General features: G+C 43.7%; 1 protein-coding gene across 1 annotated transcript; it reads right to left on the bottom strand.

Moving 5' to 3' along the window:
- Positions 1-340: 340 nt before the first annotated feature.
- Positions 341-5,578, bottom strand: LOC147898214 (pentatricopeptide repeat-containing protein At2g39620-like). The gene is made up of 3 exons (XM_087378818.1): positions 5,227-5,578; positions 5,010-5,086; positions 341-4,924 (listed from the first exon to the last, which is right to left on the bottom strand). The coding sequence occupies exons 1-3, from the start codon at positions 5,456-5,458 to the stop codon at positions 1,835-1,837; spliced, it is 3,399 nt and encodes a 1,132-aa protein (XP_087234944.1). The 5' UTR covers positions 5,459-5,578; the 3' UTR covers positions 341-1,834.
- Between the last annotated feature and the right edge of the window lie 12,545 nt (positions 5,579-18,123).

An 18,123-nucleotide genomic window follows, 5' to 3' on the forward strand; every position in this document is an offset into this window, starting at 1 on the left:
GTTCTACGACTAGACGATGACATAAATCTTTGTCGTTATTACTGGCTGAGGAGAAGAGTTGGGGGAACCAGCACACTCAGCTGAAGAAAAGAAGAAGGGCAAGACTTCGAGAAAGAGCAAGAAGGGTTGTGGCTACCGTGGCATTCCAGGCCACGTAGAGGAGCATTGGTGGAAGCGCCAATAGAATGAGAAGAGATCGAAAAACAAAGCCTGTGCAATACACGAATCCTCTCCAAATGAACATGCTGAGTACGCTGTGGTTCTGGGCATTTTAAATTCACATGGTGCTTTAGCACTCTTTCTTGTAGTTTCATTTCTTATTGTGCTTGTTTTGCGCCTGTCTTGAAATGTGTTGGTCAAGTCTTTACTTTTTTGCAACAGTGTTAGCAGTTGATAACTTAGTTTGATTCTTCAGTTTCCAGGGGTGAATGCTGGAAAGAACCCTTCATGAGTTGATAGGCTGGTGGTTGGCAAGGCTCTTCTTGCAAGTTGATAGAGTGGTGGTCTACCTGCAAGTTGATTGTCTAATGGCCTATTATGACATGGTTCTTAGAGGCTTGGTTGGTGCTTTGACATGGAGTACATGGCTGCCGAATTCTTCACATGGTATTTGTGGCTGCATCTCGGATAGTTTGAAATTATTACCAGATTAATTCCAACAGTAACACAACTAAATCTACAAAATTTACTCTAATCCCTCTAGCCGTCGGCCCAAAGCATATCTCTGCTGACCCACAGTGCTAGCATTGTCTACAAACAGTGCCAACTGCCGCCCATGATCTTTGATTGAATACGTGCATATGGCTTGTTTTACAAGCACATTAGTATCTACCCACCTAATCTGTAATTGTAACAATGGTATCCAATAGCTTGCTCCAAAAGCGATCCTTACAAACGATCGTCAAAATTTTCCAAAAAGGCCAATGTCATTTTGACCTTTCTTCATGCTTTCATGATGCAATGCAGTCAGCAGAGCCCAGTCAACAATACATCCCAGTCACACACTGACACACCTGCAACCACCTCAAATTTGAAGCAACAGAAGTGCCATTTCATTATCTAGCAGTCCAATCAGCATCACAGCTGAGCAAACACATCAGCTTGTACAGTTGGCAGTGCCACCTCAGTCTGCACAGTTGCCACATTTAGACTTAGTTCTAAGTGGATGTCCAAGATCCATATGGTGGCAAAGTGTCTTGGTAAAAGAAAAGTGAACCTCTGGACCCATCAAATGGCCACCATACCAAGCTAATACAGTTCAAGTACTTCCTCTTCCCAGTACCTCAAAAATGAGAGGTAGTTCGCACACGTTCCCTTTCTTTGGACTGCGTAGAGCTGATTGTGTGGGCACTTGGCTTAGCAAATAAATAGGAACTGGAGATTCAGATCACACCACCTTGTTGTTAGCAGCAATTTTCATGTAAGAGGGACACTTGCTAATGTAGATGCACTAGTGTCACCAGAAGTCCCCACAAGAACAGTTTCCATCATTGAAGACATGAAACCGATTCACATCTCTGACAAAAATAGTGCAGTGCTCTATTTTGATACCACTGCTGTGGCCCCAGAAATTCTCAACATGTATGGGTGTCCCTTGGGGTTTAGTGATGGGACACATGATAGCCAGCTTTTCATCTTTTTCTGCATCAGTACATCTGTCTCGTGACACCCAACGGAAAGCTGGGACATACACTTCCTCCCTTAATTTCAGGGAAAGATCTTGCAACTTTAAGCATATATATATATATATATATATACATATGCTTTGGAAATGTCTTGTATCCCCCACCAAAAACGGATGCACAATCTGGCAATCATCAGTCCACAAACTACGTCATGGCATTGTCCATGCTTGATTTTTCACTCTCGTCGCCTCAACCTTCTCCTCTTCCTCCTGCACGTGAGCATTTGCATAGATGTTACACATCAAAATGTACGATGCAGCATCCTTTTCATCCAATTGCACTGCGTGCTCAAATGCCAGTCTTCCAAGCTCCGCATTACCCCACTTTCGACAAGCACCCAACACCGTATGCCAAGCCGCAAGATCAGGCTGGAAAGGCATCTTCTTTAGAGTTGCTAACGCCTCGTCTAATTGGCCTGCACGGCCAAGCAGGTCAACCATGCCAATGTGATGCTCGATCATTGGAGTGATGCCATAGTCTCTGCTCATGGATTCAAAGTAATCCTGGCCCTTACCGACTAGACCCGTGTGACTGCATACATTAAGAATGATAGAGAATGTGACCCTATTTGGCTTTATTCCGTCTCCTCTCATTCCCTCAAGTATATGGAAAACAATTTCACTCTCTCCTTGCTGGGCATATCCTGTGATCAGTGCAGTCCACGAGAGTACATCTCGAACTAGAAGTTTGTCAAATGCTTCCTGTGCTTCGGCAAGGGAGCCACATTTGGCATACATATCCACCAAGGTGTTGCCAACGACAAGATCTCTTTCCAGCCCATTTCTCAAAATCCCCATGTGTATTTCTCGGCCCTTGTGTATGGCTCCTATGCTGCCACACGCTTTCAAGATGCAAACAAATGTGACAGCATCTGGTGAAAGACCCTCCAGCTGCATCTGTTCAAGACAGTTGAGTGCTTCGTCACCAAGCCTATGCTTAGCATATCCTGCAATCAGAGCATTCCACGAGACCTCTGATTGGACTGGCAGCTTGCAAAATGTTTCCTGTGCTTCTGCAAGTGAGCCACTTTTGGCATACAAATCCACCAAGGTGCTGCCAACAAGAGAATCCCTTTCCAGCCCCTTTCTGGCAATCTCCACGTGCATTTCTCGGCCCTTGTCCAAGGAGCCTATGCTGGCACAAGCTTTCAAGCTACACACAAATGTGACAGCATCTGGAGAGAGACCCTCCAATTGCATCTGTTCATAACATTCCAGTGCTTCCTCACCAAGCCCCTGCTCAGTGTAACCTGCGATGAGTGCAGTCCATGAGACCTCATTTCGAACTGGCAGCTTGTCAAACACTTCCTGTGCTTCTCCAAGCGAGCCACATTTGGCATACATATCCACCAAGGTGTTGCCAACAACAAGATCTTTTTCTAGCCCATTTCTCGAAATCTTGGTGTGTACTTCTCGGCCCTTGTCCATGGCTCCAATGCTGGCACAAGCTTTCAAGACGCAAACCAATGTGACAGCATTTGGAGAGAAACCCTCCAGCTGCATCTGTTCGAAACAGTTGAGTGCTTCCACACCAAGCCCCCGCTCGGCATATCCTGCGATCAGTGCATTCCATGAGACCTTGTTTTGAACTGGCAGGTTGTCAAATGCTTCCCGTGCTTCTGCAAGTGAGCCACATTTGGCATACATATCCACCAAGGTGCTGCAAATAACAAGATCTCTTTCCAGCCCCTTTCTGGCTATCTCAGCATGTATTGCTCGGCCCTTGTACAGGGCTCCTATGTTGCCACAAGTTTTCAAGCTGCAAACAAATGTCACTGCATTTGGAGAGAGACCCTCCCGTTGCATCTGTTCAAGACAGTTCAACGCTTCCTCACCAAGCCCGTGCTCAGCATTTGCTGCCATGAGTGCAGTCCATGAGACCACGTTACGAGCTAGCAGCTTGTCAAATGATTCCCATGCTTCTGCAAGCGAGCCACATTTGGCATACATATCCACCAAGGTGTTGCCAACAACAAGATCTTTTTCTAACCCCTTTGTGGCTATCTCAGCGTGTATTTCTCGGCCCTTGTCTATGGTTCCTATGCTCCCACAAGCTTTCAAGCTGCAAACAAATGTGACAGCGTTTGGAGAGAGACCTTCCAGTTGCATCTGTTTAAGACAGTCCAGCGCTTCCTCACAAAGTCCCTGCTCAGCATATCCTGTAATCAGTACATTCCACGAGACTACATCTCGAACTGACAGCTTGTCAAACGCTTCCTGTGCTTCTGCAAGCGAGCCACATTTGGCATACATATCCACCAAGGTGCTGCCAATAACAAGATTTTGTTCGAGTCCCTTTCGGGCGATCTCTGCATGCAATTTTCGGCCCTTGTCCATGGCTCCTATGCTGCCACAAGCCTTCAAACTGCAAACAACTGTGACAGCATCTGGAGACAGACCCTCCACTTGCATCTGTTCCAGACAGTTCAGCGCTTCCTCACCAAGTCCATGCTCTGCATATCCTGCCATGAGTGCTGTCCATGAGACCTGGTTTCGAACTGGCAGCTTGTCGAACACTTCCCGTGCTTCTGCAAGCAAGCCACATTTTGCATACATATCTACCACAGCGCTGCCTACAAAAGGATCTCTTTCCAGCCCCTTTCTGACTATCTCAGCATGTATTTCTTGGCCTCTTTCTGCATTTTTCAGCCTAGCACAAGCCTTCAGTACAGCCACAAAGGTATAATTACTAGGACGTACGGCATCCTCTTGCATCTTCTGGTAGAAGTTGAGGGCATGCTTTGAATCCCCAAGTTCGATATAACCCCCGATGAGAGAAGTCCAAGAATACACATCCCGATAGACCAATTTGTTGAAAGCCTGTTGAGCATTGCACATGCTTCCAACTTGAACCAGCACTAAGACGAGGTAGTTCCCAAGAGATCTATGATCTTCCAGCCCATTTTTGCACAAGTAGGCATACAAGCGCTTGGTATACGTTAGACTTTTCTTGGTTCTGCACTTATGCAAGATGCATGTAAGGTCCTGAACTGAAGGCGGGTGGGGCATCCGTTCCATTGACGCGAGTTCCTCCTCTAAGCTGAGCGTTTCCCATACAGGCAGTTCTTGTGCTCCAGCCTTGCGACACTGCTCCACCAAGCCACGTTCTTGGGCCCCACCAATGGACACTTCAGGCTTTTTCTCGAACATGTTTTTAACCCAACCTGGATTGTACCAACTGTCTACACATAGCGACTCCCCGGTAATCTTATGCTTGAAATCTGGAGATCTTGGGTTTCTCTGTTTTCGAGATTCACAAGAGACCCGTCAGACTAGCCAATTTACAGATCTAGCCTGTGCAAATTATTCTTTTCCGCACACTTACTTTGCCCTCTCGGTTGTCCCACCACTGGGAGGGATCCGTGAAGTACTCTTTCCATAAGCGCTCGGTCCCTGACGTCCCTGCCACAATTGACACCAATTGCCCGAATTGGGTGTCGACAGCAAAAAAGATTTTCCTCCCAATTGGTAAAATTAAGGACAGCCCCTATAACTAGATTACCCGTTGCAAAAATACACTGAAGGAGGGGTCACGGCAGTACCTGAACGCGAACCTTCCTCAATCACCACTCCGCTGTCCTGAAGGAAAGACATCGGAGAGTGAGGGTGTGATTTCCTGAGCACAGGAGCCGCCAAAGAGTAGGAGTGTGGACCTTCGCTGTGGAAAAGCCCCCCGACATGCCTCTGAGCAACGAGAGGGATGCATGGTTTCCGTGCGGTTGCGTTAGACGTATGACTGGGATCTCTGCAACCTCCAGTATATATTATCATCATAATTGCGAGAAGTAGAAAGAGAATCTACAGTTGAGCAACACGAAGGGTGCAAAAAAAGGTTCAATGATATTGCTGCTGCTCGCAGAGAGCCTCGGAAAACGAAGGTGCCTTGCAAGAAGGGTTAACTATCGGACGTACGGAATCGTCTCCTGGTGTCCATTACCTCAGGCAACCAGGAAAGTGCCAGGGAATCGTCTCCTATTGGCCATTACCAGAAGGAAACCGATCAAATTGGTGCCGCCGAGAGGAGACTGATCAAATTGGGGACTGGTCGCGAGGGTGGAGGCATAGGGAACCATCTCCTAGTGGCCATTACTGTGACAGGAAATCGATGAAATCGACCTGTCGGGCGTAGGAAATCGTCTCATGGTGGCTATTATCGGGAGGAAAACCATGAAATTGGCGACCGGTGTTGTCATGTCGGGAACCGGTTCCACTAGTTTCTAACTAAGAAAACAGTAGCCGATTTCATTGGATTTTCGATCGGTAGCAGTAGTCCTAGTCAGCCAATAGGGCAAGCTAGTAGAATGCATTGTGAGCCTTGATTGTGGAGCACCTTAGTCAATATGAATGGAACGTGAACTTTTGTTTAATATGAATTACTTTGCCATGCCTCCTCCTCGAATTTTAAAAGGACCCTCCTGGACATAATTTTGATTTGCTTTGTGTACACTACTATGTAAATTGATGAATATGTATGGTTGAGCAATAAAGCCTTCCGTATTCATTTGGTATTCTATGATAGGTCCTTCGGCTTGCATGCTTTTAATTGGTACATTATTGATGGTGGAGGAAATGCAGCAGGTTATGTAACTTGGGCTTTTGTAGAGCATGGACATGAGGCTGGGAACCTTTGCATAGTATGTACACAGGTATTTTCTGGTCCTTTTACATGAGATGGTGTGCATTTTTTTGGCCAGTCACGATTCAACTTCCCACATGTACGCCACCAAATGATGAGAGCATGGGAGAGTGACATGTGTAGAGAACGATGAGGGATAGAGGGGCTGCCATGTGGGTAGCGTAACAGACTTGTCTTTGGGATAGCCATGGTGAGAGGTGGTGTTACATTAGCCATAATTCTGAAACCATGTGGTGTGATTATGGTTAGGCAGGAAACCAAAGGGCTCGACGATGCTTGCATTCTATGAGGCCTACAGGGTTTGGGACTAGGGTTACGCCTAGGCCTAGACATTAGTGAAGAGGTGCAAATGGGCTCCATGAGAGAGCCGAGCCCTCCTTTGTTGTGACAGCCGTGTGACATTGGTATCAAAGCCATGGAATATGATTGACAGAAAGCTCCCCGAGTCTACCAGGAGCACCTTCATTACTAGTTTTGAAGCATTGATAGCGGCTGATTTCCACGCTGAGAGTGCAGAGATTTTTTGAAGCTAAAGCTGCTTCGTGACAGCCACGTGACTCTTCACTATCTTGGTTGTTAACAGGACTCAACTCCAAGGGAATGCAAATTCCGTCGTGATGATCGTGACGGTTTGTGACCTTAGTGCAATCTTTCTTTCATTTGGCGACAATCTTATGGGACTTTGCAGCGCGCACATAGAAGATGGGGTAGCAAATAGTCAAGGCTCTCATGGAAGCTGTCCAGTAGTAGTTTTTGACATTTAGAGGGTCATCTTTGCGGATGCATGCCCTTGGGTTCATCCTAAACCATTGAGTAGTTGAGCAGATGGATTCACCTAGAGAGGAGCTTTAAGAGCTCCCATCATGGCCGAGCCAAAACGCGATGATTAGACAGAGCCCCCTTGGCTGTAATAACTCGGCGTTTTCTGGAAAAGGAACTAGAGTGTCTTTACCACGAGAGGCGATGCAACCCTGACCCTGTAGTAAACAAAAGACCTTCACAGAAAAGACGGGTTCGCTGCGCGCTGTTTGATCTTATGGGACTCTTTACAACACGCACAGAGAAGATGGGGTAGCAGATAGTCAAGGTTCTCGTGGAAGCCATCCAGTAGTAGTTTTTGATGTTTAGAGGGTCGTCTTCGTGGATGCCTTCCCTTGGGCTCATCCTAAACCATTGGGTAGTTGAGCGGACAGATTCACCTAGAGAGACGCTTTAAGAGCTCCCATCATGGCCGAGCCAAAACATGGTGATTTGATAGAGCCCCCTTGGCTGTAATAACTCGACGTTTTCTGGAAAAGGAACTAGAGTGTCTTTACCACGAGAGGCGACGTGACTCTGACGCTGTAGCAAACAAAAGACCTTCACAAAGAAGACGGGTTCGCCACGCACTGTATAAACAGGTTTCTTGACACATCATCTAAGGTTTCCAAACCTTAAGAAAAGCCACATCACTATAGTCTCAAAGACCCCTCTAAAGTTTCCTTCGTTCTAAAGGTTCAATATCTTTTTATGGTCCTCCTCTCCGGATTCAAAGAGTTTGAGGAATTTGAGAACTAGTGACTTAGAGACCTCTTAGAAAAGAGTGGTCGAGGAGATTTGTATTTAGTGGATCAATGTGGAAGAAGCGGAATCGAAAATATCGTGAATCCCCCAAAAAAAAAGCATGGGATCGAAAGAGCACTTCATGAAACAAAGAAAGCGTGCCAACCTCAAAGACGAAAAGACCATTGAACAAATACCAAGGACGTGGGCCTCATGTTTTTCTCTCTAACATAAAGCACTTTGCTTTATAATTTTTGAAAATTACGTATTTTTAAAATGACAACAACTCCAGAAAGAGGCGATATGGTTAGGGAGGCCGAGGAAAGGGCTAGGAAAGAAAAAGCTGTAGCTGGAGAGGAAATACATGAGGAGGTACAAAATGAAACTCAAGAGGATAACATGGAAATGGAGGACATAGACTACGGCGATTATGGAATTCCGTATACGAAATTCACTAAACTTGGAACTGGAACGCAAAATATGCAAACACGGTTAGGAACTATTAGTCATGCATTGAAAATCCTAGCTGAAGCCATAACCAAGTTAGCCAATTGTAGATCGGTACCTTCTACAGAAAAATCACTGACTCCTCATAATCAAGTTGAGAGGTCAACCTCTTGACTTAGAGAAACCTCTAACATTCTTAAGGACTTGAAACCGCTAATTTTCAATGGGGAAGAAAAGGAGAGCAATAAGATGTGATTAACACGTTCTTGCAAAAGTGGCAAGACTTCCATCGATGCAAGAATAACCCCTCCTGAAAATCAAGTCACGGAAGCAAGTCTTTCCCTCCGAAACAAGGCCTATAAATGGTGGATGAGCCTCAGAGAAAATGATAGATGAATTCCAAAGATAAGGGGTTTTGTGAGAGGTCTTAAAGACACTTATAAGGTTGAGGTAAAAAGAAATTCTCCCAAAACCTTTGAGGAAGCAATTAAGTACACCCAAATATACAACGATACAAAGGGGAAATCCAAAGTTGGAACTTCAAAGCAAACAAGTTTTGTTCCTAAGTTCAACAAATTTTGAATTTGAAAAGGAAGGGGCACTTTAAGAAGGAGGTTCCTTAAGTACCACCTGAGAAACTTGAAACACAAAAGTATCCTCTCTTAAAGAAAGAGGATTAAGAAAGGGCCAAACATGAAAATCTTTGTCTCGAATGTTTGGGCAAAGACCATGTTGCTTGGAACTGCCCTAAAAATAAACAAGCCGGAGCTAAAGCCCCAAATAGACCTCCACAAAAACAAGTACATGCGGTGCAGGTGTTGCTGGTTAATGGTACTGAAAAATACATTGAGGTAGAGGTCTATCATGAGGATAGCACCCACATGTGCTGTCTATCATCGGCAATGTGGCAGCGCACCTTTGGTCCTCATTATTTCATGAGGATGCATGGAAAAATTAAGGGGCAAAGAGTAAGAGTGATGGTCGATGATAGTGCAACACATAATTTCTTGAACTACTTGTTAGTTAAGAAATTAAAATTGCATGAGAGTCCAAGTGCCCATAAATATGTGGTCTCTTTGGCAAAGGGCAGTGAGATAAAGAAGTTTAAGACACTATGCTACATGGTGTAGAGGTGGATATTCAAGGCTATCAGGATGCCTTGGATTTCCAAATCATGCATCTCGATCGAACAAATGTGCTTGGTCGAGAGTGGTTGTATAGTCTTGAGCATAGCTTACAGCGGAATTATCTTAATAACTCCATTATATTTGAAAAAGAGGGTAGAGTCTTCCAGATTCAAGGAGAACATGATGTGCCCACCTCTCCTCTTATTTGTTCGATGGAATTGGAATGACTGCTTCACCAAGAAGAATGTGAGGTATATCTCTGTGAACTTACTTCTATTGGTGATTTTATGTCTTCTGCATCGGAAAGAAGTAATATTGTTTTTGATAATAATGTTTGAATTTAAAGATGTTTTCCTATCCGATTTGCCTAATGGTTTACCCCCCTGAGAGAGAAGTAAATCATAAAATAGATTTGATTCTTGGATCTACCTGTGTTTGTAAACCCCCATATAGGCTTAGTTAAACAAAGGAACATGAGGTTGAAAGACAATTAACTGAATATCTTAGGAAGGGCCAAATTCAACCAAGTAGCTCACCTAGGTCTACACCAGTTTTACTTGTAAAGAAAAGGATGGCACTATGCGTTTATGCATAGATTACTAAGCACTAAATAAAATCACCATAAAAAATAAGTATCTTATGCCTCGCATTGATGAGCTCTTTGATCAATTGCAAGGGGCAAAATATTTTACTAAAATTGATTTAAGGTCAGGATATCACCAAGTACAAATTAGGGAAGAGGATGTCCCTAACACATCATTTCGTACTAGGTATGGGCATTATCAGTTTAAAGTAATGCCATTTGGATTAACAAATGCTTCAGCAACTTTCATGACACTTATGAATAGTGTCTTAAGGCCATATTTAGGGACATTTGCTTTAGTATTTTTAGACAATATCCTTATGTATTGTAAAATGAGAAAAAAGCGTTTGGAACATTGGCAAAAAGTGTTCTAGCTGCTTAGAGATAATTCACTCTTTGCTAAAGAATCCAAATGTGAATTCTTTGAAAAAGAAGTGAAATACTTGGGACATATAATATCCCCTTCTAAGGGAAAGGGAAGCACCTTCATATGGGATGAACCTCAAAAGAGAAGTTTTGAAAAAGTAAAAGTAGCTATAGCAATGAACCATTCATGGTTGAGACAGATGCCAATGATTTTGTCGTTGGGGTGGTACTTTTACAAAAAGGTCGACCAATGGCTTTTGAAAGCAAAAAGTTAGATCATGCCCAATGGAATTACTCGGCATATGAGAAGGAACTATATGCTATAGTTTATGCTTTAAAGAAGTGAAGGCACTATTTATATGGTGCCAAATTCAAGATCATCTTTGATCAAGAGAGCATTAAGTGGATTTGCAACAATCAGCCAAAGCTTAAAGGTAGAAAAGCTAGATGGGCTGAATTAATGCAAGAGTTTGATATACAATTGACATATTGGAAGGGGAAGTTCAATGTAGTAGGAGACTCTCTTAGCCGAATGCCAATTGTTAATAATTTTTTACTCAATTTTAGAATGATTTGCTAGAGTCCTTAAAGGGGAATGTGAGTTTGATCCTCACTTCTCTGAAATATGGAAAGCAATTAGACATAGGGATCCAACTAATCGAGAGGCTTTCACTGAGGAGTCACATGGAAATGGCAACACACCATAGGTTGGTGATAAATGACTCAAGTGGAAAAAATATACTATTGAAGATGGATACTTGCTCTACAAGGGTAGAGTATGTGTCCCGAATAATAATGACATTAGGCACCAAATTCGTTTTGAATGTCATGATACTTTGAGTGTTGGACACCTAAGAATTTAGAAGACATATGTGCTTCTGAAAATAGTGACCGGCGGGATAGCAAATTTAACATCCATTTTTGGAGGGTTGTGTTTAAGAGATTAGAAACTTTATTGAATATGAGCACCGTTGATCATCCACAGAGTGATGCTCAAATTGAAAGAGTCAATTAGATCATTGAGGATATGCTTCAAGCATATGTAAGTAAACGGCAAACTAATGGGGAACAATATTTGCCCATTTTAGAATTTGCATATAATAGTGCCAAACATTCTTCTACAGGTTTTAGTCCATTCATGATGATGTTGGATTTCAACCAAGAGCCCCAATGGCAGTAGGACTTGAAAAAGAGAAGGTTCAAGTGGCCAAAGACTTTCTTGAAGATATGAATCAAATGCTTAAGCTAGCTAAAGATAGCATCATAAAAGCTCATGATAGAGCACAAAGTTATGCAAACCCCCACCGTAGAAGGTTGGAGTTTGAAGTGAATGAGAAAGTCTACCTCAAGGTACTTGAATCTTTAGAATCTCTAAAGATAGGTAAATGTCCGAAGTTGTCTCCTAGGTATTGTGGACCATTCACAATACTTAAGAGGATTGGAGAACTTGCTTACAAATTAGCCTTACCTGAGGGATGTAGAGTACATCCAATTTTTCATGTTAGTAGGCTAAAAAGAAAATTAGGAGACGATGATAATCTCATTGGAAATGAAGTCCTAGTTGAACTCATTGAACTTGCAACTTTACCACATGAACCAGAAAGAATTTTAGATAGACAAGAAAAAAGAACGACGACACACAATATGGCAAGAATGTCTGGTTAAGTGGAAAGATAGACCTGAAGAGAGTTCGACATGGGAAAGAGCAAGTAATCTCCAGAGGAGATTTCCCAATTTTGTTTTCGAGGATGTAAATCATTCTGAAGGGTAAGGGAACGTTACGTCAGCCATAATTCTAGAATCGTGTGGTGTGATTATGGTTAGGTGGGAAACCAGAGGGCTCAACAATGCTTGCATTCTATCAGGCATAGAGGGTTTGGGACTAGGGTTATGCCTAGGCCTAGACATTAGTGAAGAGGTGCAAATGGGCTCTATGAGAAAGCTGAGCCCTCCTTTGTTGTGACAGTCATGTGACAGGTGGAGAGCAGCTAGTTTATGGCCCATTTGAAGGGGCACATGGGGCTACTTAGTGCCTGCATATGGGCAAGCAAAGGTGGTCCCACTGGTTGTGGACTAGTTTGCCAATAGGGCAGTAGGCCAGTAGGTGCCTTCTAAAGGTGGGCATGACAAAGAAGGGGGTAGGCCAGTTGACTTGATCAAAGATCCCTATAAAAGCCCCCCCCCCACGATGGGTGGGGAGGGTGGGGGTGGGGGTATATGTATAGATCAGCCTAACCACTGCAAGGTCTATTTTAGGCACTAGCAAGTGGTTTACTTGGGCAACAACAACTAGCAAACATAGTTTATCCCTAGCAATACTTAGCTAATGCTGAGCCATCAAACAAGAAGAACACTAGGGAGATGAAAAGGGCATTTTGGGGCTCCTCCCTCAATCACTGATGACCTTATTTGGAGTTATGCAGCAGAAGAAGAGAGCCCAAGGATCAATCTCAGGGTATGGTCTTTGCAACTTGTCTTACTACTTACTAACTTCATGTCATTTTATTTACTTTTCTTCAAATCAGGTCATAACTGTGATTAGAGACTGATAATTGAATATCAATATGCTTAAGTTTGTAGGTGTCTTTGATGAGTTTTGTCTTTATTTTCTTATGGTTGCTCTCTGTGATTTGCAAATTATGAATTGAATATCAATATGCTGAAGTTTGTAAGTGGCTCGATGAGTATTGTCTTTATTTTCTTATGGTTGCTCTCTGTGATTTGCAAACTATGAATTGAATATCAATATGCTGAAGTTTGTAAGTGGCTTGATGAGTATTGTCTTTATTTTCTTATGGTTGCTCTCTACCACTTGCAGGCTAGAACAAATAGAAGCCATTGAAGAACTGGAATGGGGACCATGTAAGAAGAAAAAGAATTTTAATTCATCTGAACCACTTCAAGATGGTTGCTTGCAATTCTTACATCCAAAAAATGGAAGTCCATTTTGTGAGGCATGTGGTTGCCATAGGAGTGTCCATGAATAGCAAACAAGTCACGATAATCACCTACAACCCGAAGAAGACTCAAAGCTCATAGAGTCTACACTTCAAGGCTCTACTTTGGATGTACATAATTCTTATTGCAAGAAAAGATACAGCTCATCTTTGAATGTTGAAGATGACTACAAAAGCACAATTTTCGAAACTAGAAACCCAAAGAAAGCTAAAGGAGACCTGGGAGATGTGGAGGTTAAATAATGTAAGCCAAATGATGTTGTTGAGAAGGACATGATAGGTGATATTAAGATTCCCTCAAAGCTATAGAAGGCCCTTGAAGCCTTTCAAAAGGAACGGGAGATGTTACAGCTAAGACTTGATTGCATTAATGGTGAATGGCAAGTGTGGTGTCCAATCTGCTCAACTCATTTGAAAGTTAAGAGGTGTTGCTCCTCTTTACACAATGTACAAAAGCATTTTGTTTCTCCAAAGCATGTAACAAATGCTATGGCAGCAAAGAATGCTGAAGTGTGAGCTCAAAAGGAAGCAAAGGAGAAAAAACAAAGGACACTTTTCATAAGAGAACAACAGGTCAAACAATTCCTTTTATTACTATACAAGACTATGACTCATGGAAGTGTGATATATGCACGGAGGATGGAAAGTTTGGGCCTGGAAATTTCATATTATTTTATGTTAAGATGAGCAAAGTGCATTCAAATGCAGCCAAGTCAAGGAGCAAGGCGTCTAGTCCTTGTTAGCCCATAATACACTCTATGTTTGCTGGTGGATCGTCTACAACGAGGTATACTTCCGTGTTGGATACCCCATGCCTATCTTTAAAGGCATATTCAATACAACAAAGATTGGTTGATGCATTGAGAGAGGGAGCAAATCCTAAGGTTGCACATCTTTTCGAAAGATCTTATGAGGAGAATGGTTTAAATGATAATAAAACACTACTCAACATTCTCATGGACATAGGTAAACATCTCAATGCAAAAGGTATAAAAGGGAATCGCCATAGCAAAGAGTCTTTAAACTTTTGTGAAGTATTTATGGAGTTTGGGGGCCGTTTGGTTCAAAAGTTTGTGGCTGTCAACTTGCTTGGACCGTGTGTGGAGACAATCAAGAAGCAGTATAGGAAACATGCTTTCTTCTACAAGGGGAATCTTGACGAGGGTGTTTTCTTATTTATAAGGGAGATGTTGCAAATTTCAAGGGTGTTTTAAAGTTTTACAGGCCTCTCCCTTTTGAATGCACAGAGGATGAGACAAAGTGTATTCATGGGTTTAGTTACATCCAATTGAAGAGAGGACAAATTGGTAGGATTTTGTTGTAAGAAAGGTGAAGATTCAAATCTACACACATGTGAGTGTAACCACTCCATATCAGCATGCTCATTTGATAGCATTACAAAGGCCTTGTAAGAAAATAATACAATGTCTATGCTCAACAGATAACAGGATCTCGTACGCAAGAGAGAAAACAAGATAGTATGGAGAATTAAAAATTTGATTATTATAGAACTAATACAATAGATGGCGTTGCCTCCCACCGTGCGCTCCTGTGAAAGAAGCTTCGATGGCATGCTGGAAACAATAGAAGACGGAGGCTGGATGCTAAGGAATCAGGGTTGCTGTAGCCAATGATGAAATGGGCTTCACGTGCTTGCTCTTATATAGCCACCAGTCATAGTCGGTTAGGCTCAATTGGGTGACCAACCCAGTCCGCCCAAAACAGTCGGGTTGGTCCTGAAATAGGCCACTGACCATACGATAGAACCGGTGTGCAAAACAGAGCAATTGACCTACAGACACCGTTCAGCCCAGAGCCATCCGGGATCATCTGAGGCTCCAAACGGGCCCTGCAACTCGAGTGGGCTGCCCCGGGAAATGCTCCGTCTACCCTCAGTGCGGTCAGTCAAGGGATGCCTTCCCGCACTTGCATGTAGCCTAGTTGGCAGTGTGCCAACTCTATTTGAAGCCGTCCATCCATCAAGCCACACATGGCCCCCATCTGGTGTCCAAACTAGGACCTATCGAATAATCGAGCTACTCAAATGCCTTCTCCTCATATGGGGGGCTTACAAGTAGAGTTAGCTGGTTCCCGCGTAGTTACACGAGAGTGGAGCATTGATATCTAAGACCCCCCCTCAATGTCCACCCGCAAGTGAACTTACTTTTTTGGCCCAATGCCAAGTCGATGAAGATGCCTCTCCAGCAAGTCTCTTCCAAGAGCCTTCGTGAAGATGTCCACAGCATTCTCTGTAGTTGGACAATACACCAAGTCGACCTCTCCATCCATGATGAGCTCGCGTACAAAGTGATATTGAATCTCAATGTGTTTTGTGCGAGCGTGCAACACTGGGTTCTTTGCAATCACCATGCAACTCTGATTGTCACATGATAACTGTGTAGGCTTGTTCTGCACTGCACCCATGTCCCCCAAAATCCTCCTCAACCACACTGCCTCGCAAGAAGCAAAGCATGCAGATTTGTACTCGGCCTCGGTAGAAGAAAGAGCAATTGTGGGTTGCTTCTTGCTGACCCATGACACAACTCCAGATCCAAGTGAGAAACAGCACCCTGTCACTGATCTCCTACTGTCCACGTCTCCTGCCCAATCCGAGTCACAAAATCTGGTCAAGATGTTGCCCTTGGTATAGGTGATGCCATAATCAAGTGTGCCTTTTATGTATTTCAGCACCCGCATCCCTGCCCTCCAATGGTTCTCCCGGGGCTTATTAGAAAACCTGATAAGTACACCAGTTGCAAAGCTGATGTCCGGCCGTGTGTTGCACAAGTAGATCAAGCTGCCCACAAGTCTTCTGTACTTCACTTCATCCACCAGTGGTGATGAATCCTCGTTTGAGAGCTTCGCGTCAACCTCCATAGGGGTACCAACTGTCTTGCACTCTGCCATGCCAAATGCCTTCAGTATCTCTCCAGCATACTTTAGCTGTGAAATGAAGATCTATTTCAGCTCCTGCCAAACTTCAATCCCCAAACAAAAATGCATCAGTCCGAGGTCTGTCATTTCAAACTCTCTTCCTAGCGAATGCTTCATCTGCGAGATCTTCTCTTCATGGTTCCCTGTTATGACAAGGTCATCCACATAAAGGACCACGATCATACACCTGCCTCCTTCTCTAAAGATATATAAATTTGCATCAGATGGGCTCCTCCTGAACCCGTTTTGCAGAAAGTAGGCATCAATTCGGTGGCACCATGATCATGGGGCCTATTTCAGCCTGTAAAGTGCCTTCTTCAGTTTGCAGACTTTACCTTCTAAACTGGGGATCTCAAAACCTGGTGGTTGTTCCACGTATACCTCCTTCTTGAGATCTCTATTCAGAAAGGTGGATTTCACATCCATCTGAAACACGGGCCAACTTCCCTGGGCAGCTAAAGCCAAAACACTATGAATTGTGGTTAGTCAAGCTATGGGAGCAAAAGTATCTTGATAATCAAAACCATGTACCTGTGCAAATCCTTTTGCCACGAGTCGAGCCTTGTACTTATCCAACGTGCCGTCGGACTTGTACTTGGTCTTGTACACCCACTTGGTTCCGATAACCTTGTGTTTTGGTGGTCGATCCACAAGGTCCCAAGTGTTGTTCTTCTTTATGGAGCTATACTCCGACTGCATAGCCTCCATCCACCTAATGCCCTGTGCCTCTTCAAGACACTTCGGTTCATCAGCACGGATCACTTCTGTCGTCAAAGCATAGTTGACCAAGTGTTATTGCGCCCTTCTTTGCTCCTCTAATCTCTTGGACCGGTGGTGTTTGGATGGTTCCTCCTCAATGGCTGAAGGTTCTCTGCTGTCCAAAGGCTGCTTTACCCACTTCGGGAATGGCCATTGCCGTTGTGGTTTTGCAGGCTCTTCTTCATCTTCTTTGTCTTGAATCCTTCCAAGCACCGTTGGGGGAGTTTGGTCTGCTATTGGTGGCGGTACTAGATGGATATCCTGGTCCTGGTTATCTGGGAAGGAAGCATCCTCCTCCAATTGATGCGGTTGTTGTGAGAAGACCACATCGCGACTTACAATTACCTTCTTAGTAACAGGGTTATAGAGACGATTACCCTTCGCCTCTTCACTATAGCCCAAGAAAATACACTTCCGGCTCTTCGGTTCCCATTTGGTCCTGGTAGCATCAGGGACATGCACAAAACAGTCACATCCAAAAACTCTGAAATGTGAAGCTGAAGGTTTCTTACCAGAAAATGCTTGCAGTGGAGTCATCCCATTCACAGCCTTCGTGTAGCTACGATTCAGGATGTAAACTGCCGTGTTACATGCTTTAGCCCAGAAATGCTTTGGCAAATCTTTCCCTTTCATCATACTCCGGCCCATTTCACAGATGACACGCATCTTGCGTTCTGCTACTCCATTTTGCTGTAATGTATGTGGCAGGGGTTTCTGCCTCTTGATTCCGTGACTTTTGCAGTAACTTTCGAATTCAATTGATGTGAACTCTCCTCCTCTGTCTGATCTCAACTTCTTCACCTTCCTCCCCATTTCTTTCTCGACCATTACATGCCATTCTTTGAACCTACTAAAAGCCTCATCTTTAGTCTTCTGGAAGTATATCCATATCCTTCTACTGTAGTCGTCGATCAGTGTCATGAAGTAGTAGGAACCACCCAAAGCTTCCGTCTCCATCTTCCTGCAGAGGTCCATGTGAACGAGCTCTAGAGGAGCCTTTGCCCTACTGGCCTCTTTAGGAAAGGGCTGCCGATGCTGCTTGCCCATCATGCAAGCTTCACATACATCAGGCAGATCTGAAATTTCTG

This window comes from Dipteris shenzhenensis, chromosome 9 (assembly GCF_047967505.1).
Source record: "Dipteris shenzhenensis isolate YYH24624 ecotype China chromosome 9, Dip_SZ_1.0, whole genome shotgun sequence".
Classification (NCBI taxonomy): domain Eukaryota; kingdom Viridiplantae; phylum Streptophyta; class Polypodiopsida; order Gleicheniales; family Dipteridaceae; genus Dipteris; species Dipteris shenzhenensis.